Here is a 15,690-nt window from a genome sequence, read left to right as displayed (position 1 = left end):
ATAAAAGATCATGCATCTTTGCATTTGCAGGCAGCATGAGGCTGATGGATCAAATCATACATTTCCCAGAGGACCCAGAAGTCCCAGGGATGGAAGATCTCTGTGCTTTTGACACCATCTAGAAATTTGACCCTAAAACCTCTTATTCCAAGGACTCCCCAGTGATTACATAATTGCAAATGAGCTCAGGGCTGGGAAACAGCTGCTCTCCTGCATGTGTTCATTCATAAAACCAACGAGTAACCTGCCTCAGAAGAACCAACCAGGAGTCCAGTGGTACCTTAGAGATTACCATAAGTTTTCATGGGCAAAAACCCACTTTGTCGGATGCACGCATAAAATAAATAATTCAGTCCATGAGTCCCGAAGGTGCAACAGGACAAGTGGTTGTTTGTGCGGCTAGAGCCAAGCTTGGCCTCCCCTCTGAGACCTGCCTTATAAAGACTCTCTCTGAAGCAGGTAGTAGATACCGCCAGCAGGTTGTCAGATGGAAAGCCAGTACTTTGTTCAGGAGGAAGCAAATTGCTGGAGTGCAGAGTCATCTGACCACACCCCACCCCACCCCACCACCCAACTCCTGGTGTGCTCCTCAGCCTGGGGCCTGGGACCACAGCGGGGCTATGGAGCTCCTTGGCTGGGAATACTTTTCCAGCCTGTTGCTGTCCCCTTTAAGGCCAGGAGGACTTGGCACAACAGAGACTCTTCTCTACTTCTCTCCAGGAGCAGAACTTTGCATGAGATTGTCACCCCCCACAGCTGATGTCAGAACAGAAACCACAGCTGGTCGCTGGGTTCCCACTTTCACAACCTCTGGGCCCAGCCCCACTGTGCAGAAAGGCCCCAGGTCTGTGAGCAGGACCTGGTTAAAGTTTCCATCTGGAGCAATCTCCACTCAGCAGAGAGTTCGATGCTTTGAACTGCCTGTGCCAGCTCACCATTGCCTCTTCTCTCTCTGGAGGGTTCCAGTGAGGCAGGCTGGTAACTGTCCAAGCCCTGCCTGCTTTTCCACCACAGTTGTGGAAACAGGAAGCCGATAACTATGAACTTGCCACATTCTGAGCTGCTGCCTTTTGTTAAATGCCCCTGACTTTGATTGGTTCCCTCTAAACATCCTCATTGCATCTTCCGCAAGGAAAGGATGGCGCTGGACCATGCATGCTGCCGTGCTGTGCCTTGCAAGGAAGCCTCAGGGCAGCCTCTTCACTCCGCATCCCCCATCAGTCCCTGGGCCCTCAGCAGGGCTGGACTTGCACAGGTGACGTGCTGCAAGAAATGGTCGCATTCTTTCTCGTGCCTGAGTATTTCCAGGCAGTTTTGAAGGTGGACGAGCTGCCATCGTTCCTGTAAAAAGCTCTCTGCACAAAGAGGGGTGGTAACCCACTGCCCCGCTCCGATTCACAGCTGCCGAAAATTCCACCAGTGTGGTTTGAATGACTAAAGTACCTCTGGCTGCGCGTACACCACAAAAATTACTTCGAAGTTGCTTACTTTGAAGTTGCTTACAACTTCAAAGTAGAGCGTCTACACACACCCTATTTCAAAGTTAAACTTTGAAGTAGGGCACTACTCCATTCCCAGGAATGAAGTAAGGACTTTGAAGTTGGGCTCCCTACTTCGAAGGTAACTTTATTTATCTGCTTTCACCGAGGGTATTTCTTGCTGCTTTTTGCATCACTCGGCAATTGGCTTCGAAGTTAACTTCGTAGTAAGGGAAAAGGTGTGTAGACTCTCTGCTGGCTACTTCAATGTAGTGCCTAACTTCAAAGTTAGTTCCTAGTGTAGACGCACCCTCTGTGTTCAGTACCAGCTTCCTGTTCAGACTGTGCTACTGTGCACATATAAGCAACTGCTGCATGTCACACCCTGCAGGGATTGCCTCCAGTGCCAAACCTGAAATCTGGCCATACAGCTCCTGATCACCTGTGCTCATTTCACACCTGGCTTTGTATGGAACAGCAGAGCTAATGCTTCCATCCTGTGAAAGTGGAAATACAACCACAGAGCTCCCTCTGCTGGCTGCTGGAGAACCCGACAGATAGGAACGTGGCCAGATGTTTGTGTGGTTGGACATTTGATATTTACTTGCTATAAATACGGTAGGTTTGACAACAGTCTTTTACTAAAAGGGACATCCCTTACTTTTTCCTCTCTGTACAAGATAGCTAATCACTGAGTGATGCAAAAAGCAGCAAGAAATACCCTTGGTGAAAGTAGATAAACACTTCCTATTTCTTTATTTATTATTATTACTATTATCTATCTATCTATCTATCTATTTATTTATTTATTTATTAAGAGGGAGAAGAGGAGAGTTTGAGGGGAGCTGCTAAGAAACAGTCTCTTTTATATGAACTACAACATTGGTCAAGAGGTCCATTATTGTTACTGTAAAGCAGTGTTTCTTAAACATTTTGAGACCGCGAAACCCCAAACAATAATATATTCATGTGGAGAGTTTATGAAAATTGTTTTGAAACAAATTGCTGTCAGACCAAACAAACAAACAGCCACATACCCAGCAAAAACAAAATGAAGTAATTTCATCAGGCATCCTAGCAATGAAGAAGCAACATTGGATCTAATTTTGATAACAACATAAAATATCGACCATCAGTGTATTTTTCCAAACATTCATGGCCCACCTGTGAGTTGTTCACAGAACACCAGTTTCCCCAGAACACAGTTTAAGAAACACTGCCGTAAAGTATAGGAAATGGGTGGTCTGCCTTTAAAGAGTTGGGGAACTCTCTACTTTGGGGCCTCCCATCTCTGTCTTCTACTGTGGAAGGCACCAGAATGGAACAGCACTGCCATAAATGTGCCTACCTGTAAGCCTTAAAACACAGTAGTATAGATCATTCCCCTTCCCATATGCAAATGAGCTACACTGGTTTAAGCTCATCTATACTGGTGTAAATGCACCTGCGTGACTGAATCACTTTAAAACACGATGTTGCAGAGTCAGTAGGTGGCCTGCTTTCTCCTGGAATGGGGCTACCTCCCTTCCCAGCATGGTGTTTAGAGATTACTTGGATAAAATGAAAAGCTGCCAGCTTTACAATAAAAAAAGCATGTTAACTCTACTGGCATAGTTAATGTAGTACAACTCTGCTGTGCAGGGAAGACTTTAGAATACAACATCATCCTCTGACCACACCCCCACCTTCTCGCCCCTTGCCAGCAGCCAACTCCTGACATGGGCTTAACCCTGGGAGTAGCAGCCATGTCAGGTACTGGCTGGTGTACGAAGAAATTTTATTTTAGAGCATCCAGGCAAGAAGCAAAAGTTCCAGGCATGTCACAGAAGCTGCAGAGCAATCACTGCTGCACACGTTCAGCAACACAACTTATAGCCTTTTCTCAGACTACGTGAGAAGTCACTTAGAGTCAAATTCCCCTTTGTGCCACTTAGGTTCTACAAGAGAGCTAGACTCTGTCATAGGGGATTTCTACACTGGGTGGCCAGAGGGGAATTGCCAATGAGTCTCGCCCCCAGGGGTCAGCAACCCTTCTGAGGCGGTGTGCCGAAATTCGACTGTTTGTTCTCTATGTACAGTCAGAATGCCGGTGACATTTCTTAAAGTCACAAAGAGTCCAGCTTACAACAGCTTCATTAATAAATTAAGATTCTACATTTTTCCCACCCAAGACTTAGAGAAAACCTCTCTCTCTCCACCACCTATAGAAAGTGATTACAATCACACACCTGCTTGAAGCCCAGAGGGAACTGAGCGGAAACGAAGAAATGGGCAGGAAACCAGTGAGGATGGCTGAGAAATCAGTGAGTAAATGAGCTTTTGTAATTATTTTCCAACGGGCAGTCACAAGAAGAAATGAACAACTTTACAGACGGGAGTGAAGTCTACCAACCCTCCTTAACACAAAGGCTGGATTCTTCCTCTTAATGGGCCTCTGGGCATGGACAAACCAGGCACCTCCCTCCTATTTATTTGATGTTTCTGGTAGTTGCTGTGTGTTACAAAGAAAAGCACAAGGAGTTAATGCCTGATAAGCTGCACTCTGGCTATGGGGTGTGTACTTATGTAACCACCCACACGCAGACTCAAACCTGGGACCCCTGGAGTTTAGGGTAGGAGCCCCTACAGTGCAAGCTAAAAGCCAGGTACTCCTCAGTTAAGGCAAGAGAGGAGACTCAATCCAGCTTTCCACTAAACCTGAAAGTCAATTTCAAATACTAAATTCTAACTACAGCAATTGTGTAGCTCAAATCGACATTTCAGAAATCTATTTTTGTGATTGTTTTCACTGAGGGAGGTCAAGGGGATGGTTTCTCCCGTTGACCTTCCTTATGCCTGGTGATACTGGAGAGTACAGGGAGCGACTGCCAACCCCAGAGAGATCAATTTTGTGCATTTTTACCAGACATGTGAAATCGAATTCCAGAAGGTCGACCCTGACCAGGGTCAATCTTCACGGAAGTGTAGACAAGCCCGTTTCTTTCCTTGTGCAAGTGGTCTAAGTGCCACTATATGGGACAGTGAATCACACCCAGCAGGCAGCAAGGGGGCAAAGATGGGGACTGGGACAACTTGGGCCTATTGGGATGGCCAGAGGCAGCGGTGGAGAAAGGGACAAGCAGCCTACTATATATTTGAGGGAGTTTGTCTGTCTGTCTCTCTCTGCCCAGAATGGATGGCATCTCATAAAACCATACAGAAAAGAGAGAGACTCACAAGGCAGGTGAAGGGGCTGGCTGGAGGCATGCCCCCCTCCTGGGACTACCCTGACTCCAAGTCTCCCAACCCCCAGGTGCCTCTTAGGAAGGAGGCTGAAGACTTCCCCCTACCCCTGATTCACAGGGGACATTGTTGTCTCTTCCCCTTCATCAGGCAGCTAGAGGAAAGTTCACAGTCTGCTGTCTTCCTCATCCTGGCTGGGAAGCTTGGGAGGGTCAGGCAAATCTGGACCTATCCCAGTCAGAGGACGTACAGCCCTACCCCCAGTTCTGCCCACAGGAGCTGCAGCAGCTGTGGAGAGGAGCTTCTCACCTGGCCCTGAGCTGATGAGGTGAGAGAGGGCTGGGACAGTCCTCTCTACCGGGGCAGCCTGCATACTGAACCCCTCAGCCCCAGCCCCACCCCAGGGCAATAACTGAAAGAAAGCATGTGTATTTTCATTGTATTTTCTAAAAAACAAAAAGTAATTGAGCTAAAGACCTGAGCAACACTGGGTAAATCTTCTAGTGTCCTGTATATTTTAGAGACTTTGATCAAGAACTCCTAAAAGGTAACAGCTAGGACCACCAAACAGAGTATACAGCTTCCTTGCATCATAATTTAAAGTAACAGAAAAAGGTTTTGGTTGCACCAGGAAAACAGGATGTGTCTGGAATGTATCAGAGGGATAGTTGTGTTAGTCTGTATCTTTGAGAACAACAAGAAGTCCTAGGGCACCTTACAGACTGACAGATATTTTGGAGCATAAGCTTTCGTGTTGAAGCAGGTCTTTGCCCATGAAAGCTTATGCTCCAAAATATCTGTTAGTCTATAAGGTGCCACAGGACTTCCTGTTGTCTGGAATGGTATTTCTTCTTGTAAAACCAAACAAAGGAGACAGAATCACCACACTAAGCACAGTCCACAAAACTGACGTAACTGAATATTGAAAGAGACTAAAACAACGTGAGCCTGAAAAAAATAGGATGACCCTGGAATAGGATTGCTTCTCAATAAACTTTACAGAAAAAGGATAAAATAGAGAAATTTGTAACGCGCTATTTGGTCACAGCTAAATTAATGCTTAAAGTTTGAAAGGTCACAGACAATGTTACTGAGAACCACAGTGATCATAGCCACTTTTTGTTAAAACATAGCGAACAATTAAGAGTTTATAGAGATGAAGAAAAATACACTTAAAGGAATTCCCATTTTTAAAAAAAAAAAAAAAAAAAAAAAGTTAAATGGGCAAATTTTAACAATCCCTGTTTAAAGAAATCCAAACTAAAAATTATTTTCATAAAAATAACACCGTAGTTTTTTGAAAAACACAATTATTGTAAATAAAACAAGTACATTTCTCTTTTCTCTTCCAGTCCCCGCCCCCCAAACCTTAACTGAGTTAGGGACCTGAGCAAGGCCTGGTAGATCTCTTCTTGTATTTTGGATGTCAAGGATGACTGGCAGCAGAGCCAAATCCTGACCCCACTGAAGTCCATAGGACTTTGTCCTGCCTAATGATGTGCAAGGTTTGAGCCCAGTGTCTGAGCTTTGCAAAGTCCCTGCTCTAAATACCAGCCCCCGCCCCAGTTTCCACCACAGAAGATGCCATTTGGTTCCTGCAGCTTACTGCAGCCATTGGCTGAGCTGGCAGGTGCTGAGTGTGGAGGGAAGAACACCGAAGAGGCACTAGCAACAGCTAGCTCTGCTGGAAGCTGATTTCACGAGACTGTCTGTACCCAGCCCTCCGTCTGCACCTAGTGAGGGCCCAGTAACATGTGCAACAAGTTATTAAATCATTTCCTGTTGCTTCAACTGCACACAGTGAGTATGCAACCTGCTCCTTGGGAGAGTGGGCCTGCGCTGCAGAATTAAACCAGGTGCTCAGTCCTCAGGTTAGTCCAGCCAGCTGCACTGCCATATCCCATAGGTCTTTGCCTGGCAGTGAGCTGAGTCCGTCAGTGGTTCCTTCTGAGTGAATTGTGGGAGAACTTACCTGTCCTTTTGGGCACATGCAGAGCTGTCCTTACTCATATGCAGACTACACAGCTGCATAGGGCACCCAACGATTTGGGCTGCCACTGGTTCCACCCATCTGTCCCTTCCTAACCCTGTTCTATGCCTCTGCTTCCTCTGGGGAAGAGCTCGTTACCGTAATGGGGAAAAACCCTGCCAGAGCTATGAGCAGCAGAACCTGTGAAAGAATCATTTGAGTGGCAATGAGCCCATTTCACAGGCCTGGGCCTACCCCTGTCAGTATTTAAATTTATTGTGTTAGTCTAAAGCAACTTAGCTTGAAACAGAAGTTGGGAACCATTTTAAAGTCCAAAGCCATTGATCCACAGAAAAATCAATCGGGGGCCACAAGTCAGGAGAAAACTAACCCTCACAGATGTGCCCCCCACAGCCACATGAAAAGCAGGAAAAAAAAGACGGTCACTTCTTTATACTCAAGCTGCACCCAGAGCCCAGTGAGAACAGGGCTAGTACATTTTGTGGGTGGAGGGGACCCCCTAGGTTCTGAGGAAGGGCCAAAAGGAGGGTTCAAAAGGAGGGTTCAGTGTTAGGAGGGGGCTGCCAGGGAGCAGGCTACGATGGGAGGGTGAAGTGGCGGGCTGGGGTGGGAGGTGCCTGAAAAGGGGTGCAGGAGCAAATGGGGGATGAGAGTGCAGGATTGAGGGAGGGTACAGGGGACTGGGTTCAGCTCCAAGGGGGCGGGGGGCATGCGGCTCTGCATGTGACAGGGAAGTGCCATCCCCGCCTGCACTGCCCCCTCCACTCCTATTGGCTGTGACTGAGCCAATGGGAGTGATGATGGGGCAGTACGGGGGGGAGCACTTCCCTGTGGCCCCCCACCAGGCAGAGCTTACAGGCCAATTTGAGCCTTGGCTTGCCTAGATTGGGCCTGTATAGTTCGGGGCTCCCTCCCTCCCAGAGGGGAGCTGGAGCTAGCGCCCACCCATGTGGCTGGAACGCCACCACGGCTCACATCCCTGGCAGTGGGAGCCCTGAGCCTCACAGGCCAGATCCAAGCAAGCCATGAGTTCGATCCAGCAATAGGCATAGGGACACCAGTTTAACGTTCCTGCGTAGGGCCCCATAAATCCTAAGGCGAGCCCTGGGAGTGTGGGAGGGTTAGAAATACAGGAAGCCACCGGGACAGTGGCTCTCTAGCAAGACTACACGTACCCTTGGGAAACAGGAAGAGCTCTTCCAAGGTCTACATCACCACATCTAGATATGTGCCCAGTTCTACAACGGGCTCTATAGTGAAGTCAGTACAAATTAAACCTTCATACGCTAACTAGTTGATACTACTCCATGTATTATTCGCTGACATGTAAGCACACTGTTTATGGTCCAACAGGTTTATTTCACAATCCTGTGGCAAACATGAGAAAGGAAGCACTTTTTCAGTACACTTGCTGTGACACTTGTATTCACATGGCTGATTTTGTAAACAGTTTTCAAGGGAGGTTGAACGTAGGTATGGAAGACAAATCCAGCTCCTCCAGGGGTATCAGTAGTCAGGAAAGGGTGAGAGCCAATGTACTAGGAAATGATGAACATTTCAGGCGGTTAGCCTGTGTCCTCATTGCAGTTTCCAGCCCAAGTGAATAAGGCACCAGGGTTCTAGCCTATACCACCAGTCTGGCCAGCTAGCATCATTCATCTAAAGTGAAAGAGGCAGGGGGCCGAGGCATCCCCAGGAAGGAGCTGTAGATAACTATGTAGAATAGACAGACCTCACCTAATGTGCAAGAGACCCAAGTGAGGCAGGGTAGAGATGCACAGCACAGCAGAGACCAAATCATCCTTTACAAGGTCTCTTCAGCACAAGGGAAATCAAGGGTATGATGTAACAACCATTGTGTGGCATTTACCCAATACCACACATCTGCATTTCTGTTGCTCAAAGCATTTCCCCTCAATCCATCCCAGGAGACAGGAGTTTATCACTTCCCCCATTGTGCCAGTGGGGAAACTGAGGCACAAAAGGCAAAGTGACTGAGCCTAGGCTCACAAACAGTCAGTGCCTGAGCTGGAAATGGACCCTCGGAATGCCAGACATTTGTATCTAGTGTTCACACCACTAGAGCATACGTATTACCTGCCATGGCTCAACCAGAGCTGCTGTGTAGTACTGACCAAAGCAGATAAACAGAAACATAAAGAGTGATCACAGAGTAACAAAAAGGGATCTGTCAATAATCTGCATCAACAGAGTCTCTATAAATTGCTGTCTCTCCTTGTTGCAGCCAGGTTGGGGCAAAACAGACATGGGGCAGGTTTTTAGCCCTGGCAAATTCCAACAGGAATTCAGTTCTCTTGTTCTAGGTTTGTACAGCACCTGACACAATAGAGCCAGGGGCCATGCCTGTGCCTCCAGGGTGCTCTGGTGGTACAAACAACACTCATCTCTTGCAGAAGACCTAGGCTCAAGCCTTTAAAGAGGATCCTTTGGGGCAAATCGCTAGTTTCAAGATGGAGTACGATAAATTTGTGAGCTGGTTTGGGACATGGTTGCCTGTGATAGCAGATGGGATTTAATGACCCAGGAGGTCTGTTCCAGGCCGAAGTCCCAAAATCCCTTATGGGGTTTAGGACACTAATTTTAGACAGAGATGTATTGATTTCTTCACAGCATTAGCTGCACCACTGGTGACCCTGATAAAGAGCCAGTGCCCATGGTAAATGGCAGATATCTGAACCAATGGTAGACGGGTCCCTTAGCACAAACTCTCAGTGGGTCTGGGAAAACAGGTTCCTTAATAGAAACAACAAGGAATCTGGTGGCACTTTAAAGCCTAACCAGTTTATTAGGTCATTGGGGCATAAGCTGTTGTGAATACCTCCTTCGCAGGGGCGGCCTTCTAATAAAGATGAACTGTGCTTACCAGATGTGAAATTAGGGAAGGCTCCTTCAGACACAAGATTGCCTAATAAGGGTGGACTATTATACAGGCTTCTCGGTATGAAGGAAATCTTTGATCATTGATCAGAGGCGTCTGGTGATGCAGGCAAGTGGATCAGCAAACCCAAGGCAGTCACTGTTTCCTCTGGGCTTGGGACCCTTTGTCTTCTCTTACTTTCATTCTCACTCTGGTTTGTACAAGCAGCTGAGGGGGTACACATCCCCAAGCCCCCTTCCACCATGCAGGGCATCCCCAAAGGAGATTCCCCTAATTCCAGAGGACCAATGCCACAAGGCCATGATCTAGCCAGCTCAGCCTTCCTATAGATTGCTCAGATTTATAATCTGTGAAAAGAACATTGAGTGCGTCACTCTGGTTTCTTTGAGGTTTGTGTGAATAAAAGATGCCTAAAACATCCTGACCTCAAACTTGAGGATCAAATGGCCTTATTGCAAATCAAGGAGAAAGGACCTTTCCAGCAACATAAGGAAGAGTCTGAACATAACCCAGAAATTAAGAGCCCCATCTTTAGCAGGGGGAGATGGAATAGATCTACCCACCTATCTACTTATACCGTGTCTGTCACCATGGTATGCGACCAGCTGTATCCAAACCAAAAGCTGAGCCAGACAGAATTTGTAGCAATCTCTGTGCTCTCCTAGGCTGAACTGGTCTACCTTGGTCTAAGCACAGACACCCATTTTTGGATGGTTTCAAATCCCAGCCTAGGCCTGAATCTAAATCTTTTAGCTCTGCCCCACCTTGTGCCCAAGCTTCTATTTTTCACAGCCTCATATGACCACACATAGCACCACAGTTAGGATAGGATAAAATGAATATAATACACAAATCTTATTTCATTGTCAGACTTCAGTGTTTTCCAAAGACATGGCTAACCCCACTGTACAGACTGGGAACCTAGCCACAGAGAAGTACAGAGCTAGATTTTTGAAAGAGCTCGGAGGCAGATATAAGAGTGTTTAGTAATGAATTTGGACACTGAGCCCATTGGAAAAATTGGGCCTAAGTGACTTTCCCAAGGTCAAAAAATGATTCAGTGTCAGAGGGCAGGTTTCCTCAGTCCCAGTCCTGTTAATAACTACATCAGACTAATAGGCCATCATCATGAGTTTTCATTTGTTCAGCCATCTAGGAAGCACCAGGCTTCAGAGAATGTCAGCACAACGCTGTGTTGCCAGCATCTCCAAACCACAGCAAAGGTAACTTTGAGAAACATGCTCAAATGTCTCAGCTCTCATGCTACCAGGTTGCTTTGCCCCATATGGTGTAAGCTGGAGTGAATTAACATCCACAGAGCTACACCGATGCCCTCCAGCTGTAACACAGGCTGAAGTCACTTCATCAGATTCATTGGCCAAACAGGGCACTGACTCATAAGAACGGCCATACTGGGTCAGACTCAGGCAGGAATTTAAAGGTGTAAAGAAAGGATAATCATACCTATTTTTGCAGCCTCCATTTTCAGGTTGAAATCCCAGTTCCGCGGCAGCTTGAGGGACATTTTGCGCCAGGGTTTCGTTTTGCTTTTTAAACAGGGATATTTTTCCAAGCGGCTCTGAACTGAAACGCTTATTGTCTTCTTCTAATCCTGGGCCCTGTTTTGACTCCCTCCTGGGCTTGCTTGAAAAACGACGTCTCGATTGAGGTTGATTTGCCAATGTACTTCCTCCCGTGCTGGTCTGTAAGCAACCCCATAAAAGTACGTTACTAACTTTCTTCTTTCTCGCAAAGCTTTCTCTTTTGCTTTCCCACTTCAGCATAGGCTCTTGGTTGGCCCTTTTTGCTGGTCCCCCTTTGGTAATACCTCAGTCACACATTCAATTCAGAGAACCTGGGGTAACGGCTGCATTTTATCCCCAGCCTCCAGCTTCACTGAAAAGCATTGATAACTAGCACAGCTTCTGGGCTTGTTTTCTTTGCATTTGAGGAAGTGGGTGTCTGTGCTCTGTAGCTGATGAGCTCAAAAAGACTGAGCATTTGCCTCGTGGCTGAGGGGGTACAGCCCAGCCTTCAGTTTCGGAAAATGTCAGAATCAAGAGCAGACTGGCTGTTCTGCTGCAGTTTTACCAACTAGCCCCCACAAAAAGAACTCACCTACTTGCCTAGCCAAGTTGACTGTAAGTCATAGCTGTGTCTGGCCTTGAAAATTGCATTTTGTCCAAAAACACAAGGGGCCATTTACTGTTGCTTAGCACCTTGTGGCATCCTAGACATAAGTGCAACATGGGTGTAGGACAGTGCAAGCTCAGAATGGCAGTATTTGTGCACACTTTGCATTAGTGCAAACATACGCACTAGGTGCAAAGTACTGGTAAATCTGGCCCTACTCATCCAGACCTCTGCAGCACTCTAAGGCATGTTCTGGATGTTTAATTTTTGCCATGGCTCAGCCCCATCACTTCTAGGCTTGGCAGTTCATAGCCCTGGCACCAGCACCATCAGTCAGGAATATAAAACAATCACTTGAGCCCTGGCACCACTTTCAGTACCAACTAAGCACCATTGGCTACACCATTTTTGTTCTGGAGTAAATGTGGATTAGGGATGCAATTCTTGTTGTCAAAGATAATTAAACTGAAGCAACTGCTAGTGTGGGTCAATTATACAGGCCTGAGGACGTTTTATATACAATATCAACCACTCCACTTCATGTAGAGGTATAAGCACATTTTAATGCAGGTCTCACTGCCTCCACCCTGTGTGTATGGTGGTAGTTATCATTTCAATGATACCAGTACAGTTAACGTGGTACAATGTTTGTGTGTAGACAAGGCCCTAAACTCTGGCAAAGCCCAATGCAAACAAAGTAAAGCATTCCTTACCTCGCAATACACTGTGCTGGTCTGACTCACTCTTTGCACCAATGCAGGGTGTCTGTGCTGCCTGGAAGCAGTTGTCTGCCCCAGACCAGTGCATAAAATACACAGCAGATACGAGCCCCATCCTGCAGGTTCATTCGATGACCCAAGCATGTCTCAACTTGGGAGCACAGGCCAGGCAATGGCAGAAGAGCTGCTCTGGATTAATTGAAGCTGTCCATCAGCTGAGGCTCACCACCTGTCCTAGACTTAAGAGACCTGTGAAGAGGAGGAACTCAGGAACATAAAGCAGCAAAAGCTGACAACGTGTGCCAGAGGGCATGAGGGGGTGTCCAAGGGAACACCTCCTGCTGAACAGACTTTGGAACACTACTGTGCCGTGGAGGAATGTGAATGGCAGACGGGCATCTATAATGACTAGGGAGCAGCATTACCCAATGGTTAGAGCAACAGGCTGGGGATAATAGCCCAATCCCATTTAAGACACCAGGAAAAACTCCCATGGACTGAGGCAGGGACAGGAGTCCACTGCTGGGTTCATTCCCTGATTCAGCCACTGACTCACCCTGTGGCCCAGGGAAAGTCACTTCACCCTTCTGTGCCTCACTTGTTCCATCTGCAAAATTGGAGCAAAGCCCACAATTAGCTGGCACCACGTGGAAAGGGAATCAGTGGCCATTTAGGATTTCACAGCTGTCTCGATCCTACTCGCTTACTCATGGGCTATAGCTGAGTCAGACTCCAGAGCCTTCAGCTCCAAGAGATGCCCCTGGATCCCCATGGGCATTTAGCCAGGAGCTGTGCGGGGTCTCTGACACACCAGTGTGCCATTCTGATTGCATCCAGCAAAGAGCAGCGATATGCATTAGCCAGTTCATATAAGTACTTCACTGCAAAGCAAAGCATTATTATTTACATGGGTACTAGGAGACATTGTCAATTTCACAAGACTCAGCTAGCTTCCCTGAAGCAGTGAAAAGAGATTCATTAGGAAAAGCAAATTCACCACCTTGCAGTCCTATAAGTTAAGGCGCAGTTTGTCAACCCTGATAATACAGGGAAATCATTTCATGGGCAAAGATCAGTGACACACTGGGAAACCCCTGGGCAGGGGGAAGTTGCCTTCAATAGAAGGAACAACAAGACTATAAGTACAATGCAATGAAAGCACACATGGTCTGTATTTCCTGTTACAACTTACTGTACAAGTGCAATGCATTTTAGAAGCATGCATCTGGGGTGCAGCGGGCATGCAATAGGCAATGGAGAGCATGTGGCCATAACTTCAGGCATCATGGCAAGGAAAGCCAGCATCCACTAACAAGGAGTGGTTCTCCTGTGACCACCCTGTGTAGGGCAGGCTGATAAGGGACTGTCCTTCAGAAACACCCATGTCTCCCCAGTCACAAAACAATCACTGTTGCCCAAATGGCCACCACAGTTGGGCTCAGAGCACAGGTATTCAGACTGTCATATGAAATACACAAAAAGTACAGAGATGCTGGACACAGCAGTGATGTGAGAGGCAGGGCTTTTAGAGCCAATCCTGGAGGAAATCCAAAGGAGGTGCCACATTGTGGCAGGTTTTGGAACATTGATATTGCTGTCCTTGAATTGAAAATGCTAATGGCTTGTTGCACAGGAAAGGCAGTAGGGAATAAGGCAAAATGTGAATTTAGTGCAGATTAACTATTTTGATTCACTTCACGTCTGGACACACTTACTCCAAATTAGCTCAATCTACTTTCAAAGCAGATTACAATCATCCAGAACAGGAAGTGGATTAAAATAATCTGGAATAACAGCATCTACGTATGGTGATAATCAGTCAATCAGGAACAGAAGCTGCAGAATACAAACCCATAAGTCTCACAGGCCACCCGACAAATATCACATGTGTCCCCAGCTGAACTGGATGCAAGGATGCAAATAATAACGCAGATGTGAAAGGAATATGGCTTATTGCTCATCAGAAACCCCCTCTGCCTCCTCTTCCCCTCTAAGGGAGCTGTATTGGGCATCACAGGGCAGGACAGATGGGCCAGCATCCTCGCAGAGGCCGATTCCTGCAGCATCGAGGAACAATCGCCCACAGCCAGCTGCAATGATATGGATGCCTGACAAACATCAGCCTAAACAGATTCTTGATGCTCAGCTGAGAACCAGGGCGAGGTCTTGTGGTGGGCAGAGAAAGCACTACAGAGATGTCCTGAAGAGCACCTGGGTAACATGCAGCACTGATGCTGACACCTGGGTAAGGCAGGTGAAGGATCAGGTAAGTTGAGGACCACCATCAAGAATGGTGCCTGACATTTTGCGATCAAGCGTCATCTCCATGAAGAAGACCAAAGAGCCTGACATAAGGAGCCCACATCAGTGCCGCTGGAGACAGAGACCTCACATGCAGCCATTGCCAGAATTAAGTAATGCTTAATTAATTAATTATTAATTATCCTTTCCTTGCCACAATTGGCCTAAATTCTCACCTTCAGACTCATCAGCTATAAATGTCCAAGGGGAAATCTTACTCAACACAAGGGATCCCAGAGAGCACACATGTTCACCGAACCAACAAAGCCAGATAAACAGGCTGCTGCAGAGTGTTTATGCTAAAGAGTAGTTTTCCTGTCATTTAATTCCACACTGCTTGTACAATAAACTTATTTATATACAGAGCACGCACTTTTCTATGGATAAGGTATATGTGCCTCAGGGAGCACAAGCCACAGAGACAAGTCAAGTGTTCCCCAGTCTCAAATATTCCTTTGTAAAAAATAACATTCGTGCATGACAACATGAGGCAGTTACGGAAAATACAGACACCAGAGCAGCAATCACATTAGCTCAGCCTCAGTCACTGAGCCTGAACTTCATTAACCCTGGAGTTCTGGATAAACTCTAGCTTTGCATTTCGACTATGGCCAGGTCTACACTAGGAAAATAAGTTGATATTCATTGTTAGAATCGACTTATCCGAAATTGACTTACCTGGCCATCCTCACTGAGGAAGGCCAACAAGAGAGTTTCTCCCATTGACCTCCCTTACTCCTCATAATAGCAAGGAGTACAGGGGTTGACTGCTGACCCTGATAGGTCAATTTCGCATGGTCCTACCAGACACACAAAATCAAACCCTGGAAGATCGACCTGTAGCTAGTCAATCTTCCAGATAATGTAGCTGTGGCCTATGTAGATTCCCTGTTGACTTGCAAATGGCTAGGATAATGTCTTAGCCTGAAGTGTGGGACAGTCCTACTT

General features: G+C 46.7%; 1 protein-coding gene across 1 annotated transcript in view; it reads right to left on the bottom strand.

The window, feature by feature from the left end:
- The window catches only part of ARHGAP25 (Rho GTPase activating protein 25), a 43,830-nt gene extending 32,701 nt beyond the window's left edge, over nt 1-11,129 (bottom strand). The window contains exon 1 of the mRNA XM_074981710.1: nt 11,054-11,129. Within this exon, the coding sequence (XP_074837811.1) occupies nt 11,054-11,114 (61 nt within the window). The 5' untranslated portion in view covers nt 11,115-11,129. The remainder of the gene's footprint in view (nt 1-11,053) is intronic.
- Between the last annotated feature and the right edge of the window lie 4,561 nt (nt 11,130-15,690).

The sequence above is a fragment of the Carettochelys insculpta genome, chromosome 31 (genome assembly GCF_033958435.1).
Source record: "Carettochelys insculpta isolate YL-2023 chromosome 31, ASM3395843v1, whole genome shotgun sequence".
Lineage (NCBI taxonomy): Eukaryota > Metazoa > Chordata > Testudines > Carettochelyidae > Carettochelys > Carettochelys insculpta.
This window is presented reverse-complemented; position numbering and strand designations above follow the sequence as displayed.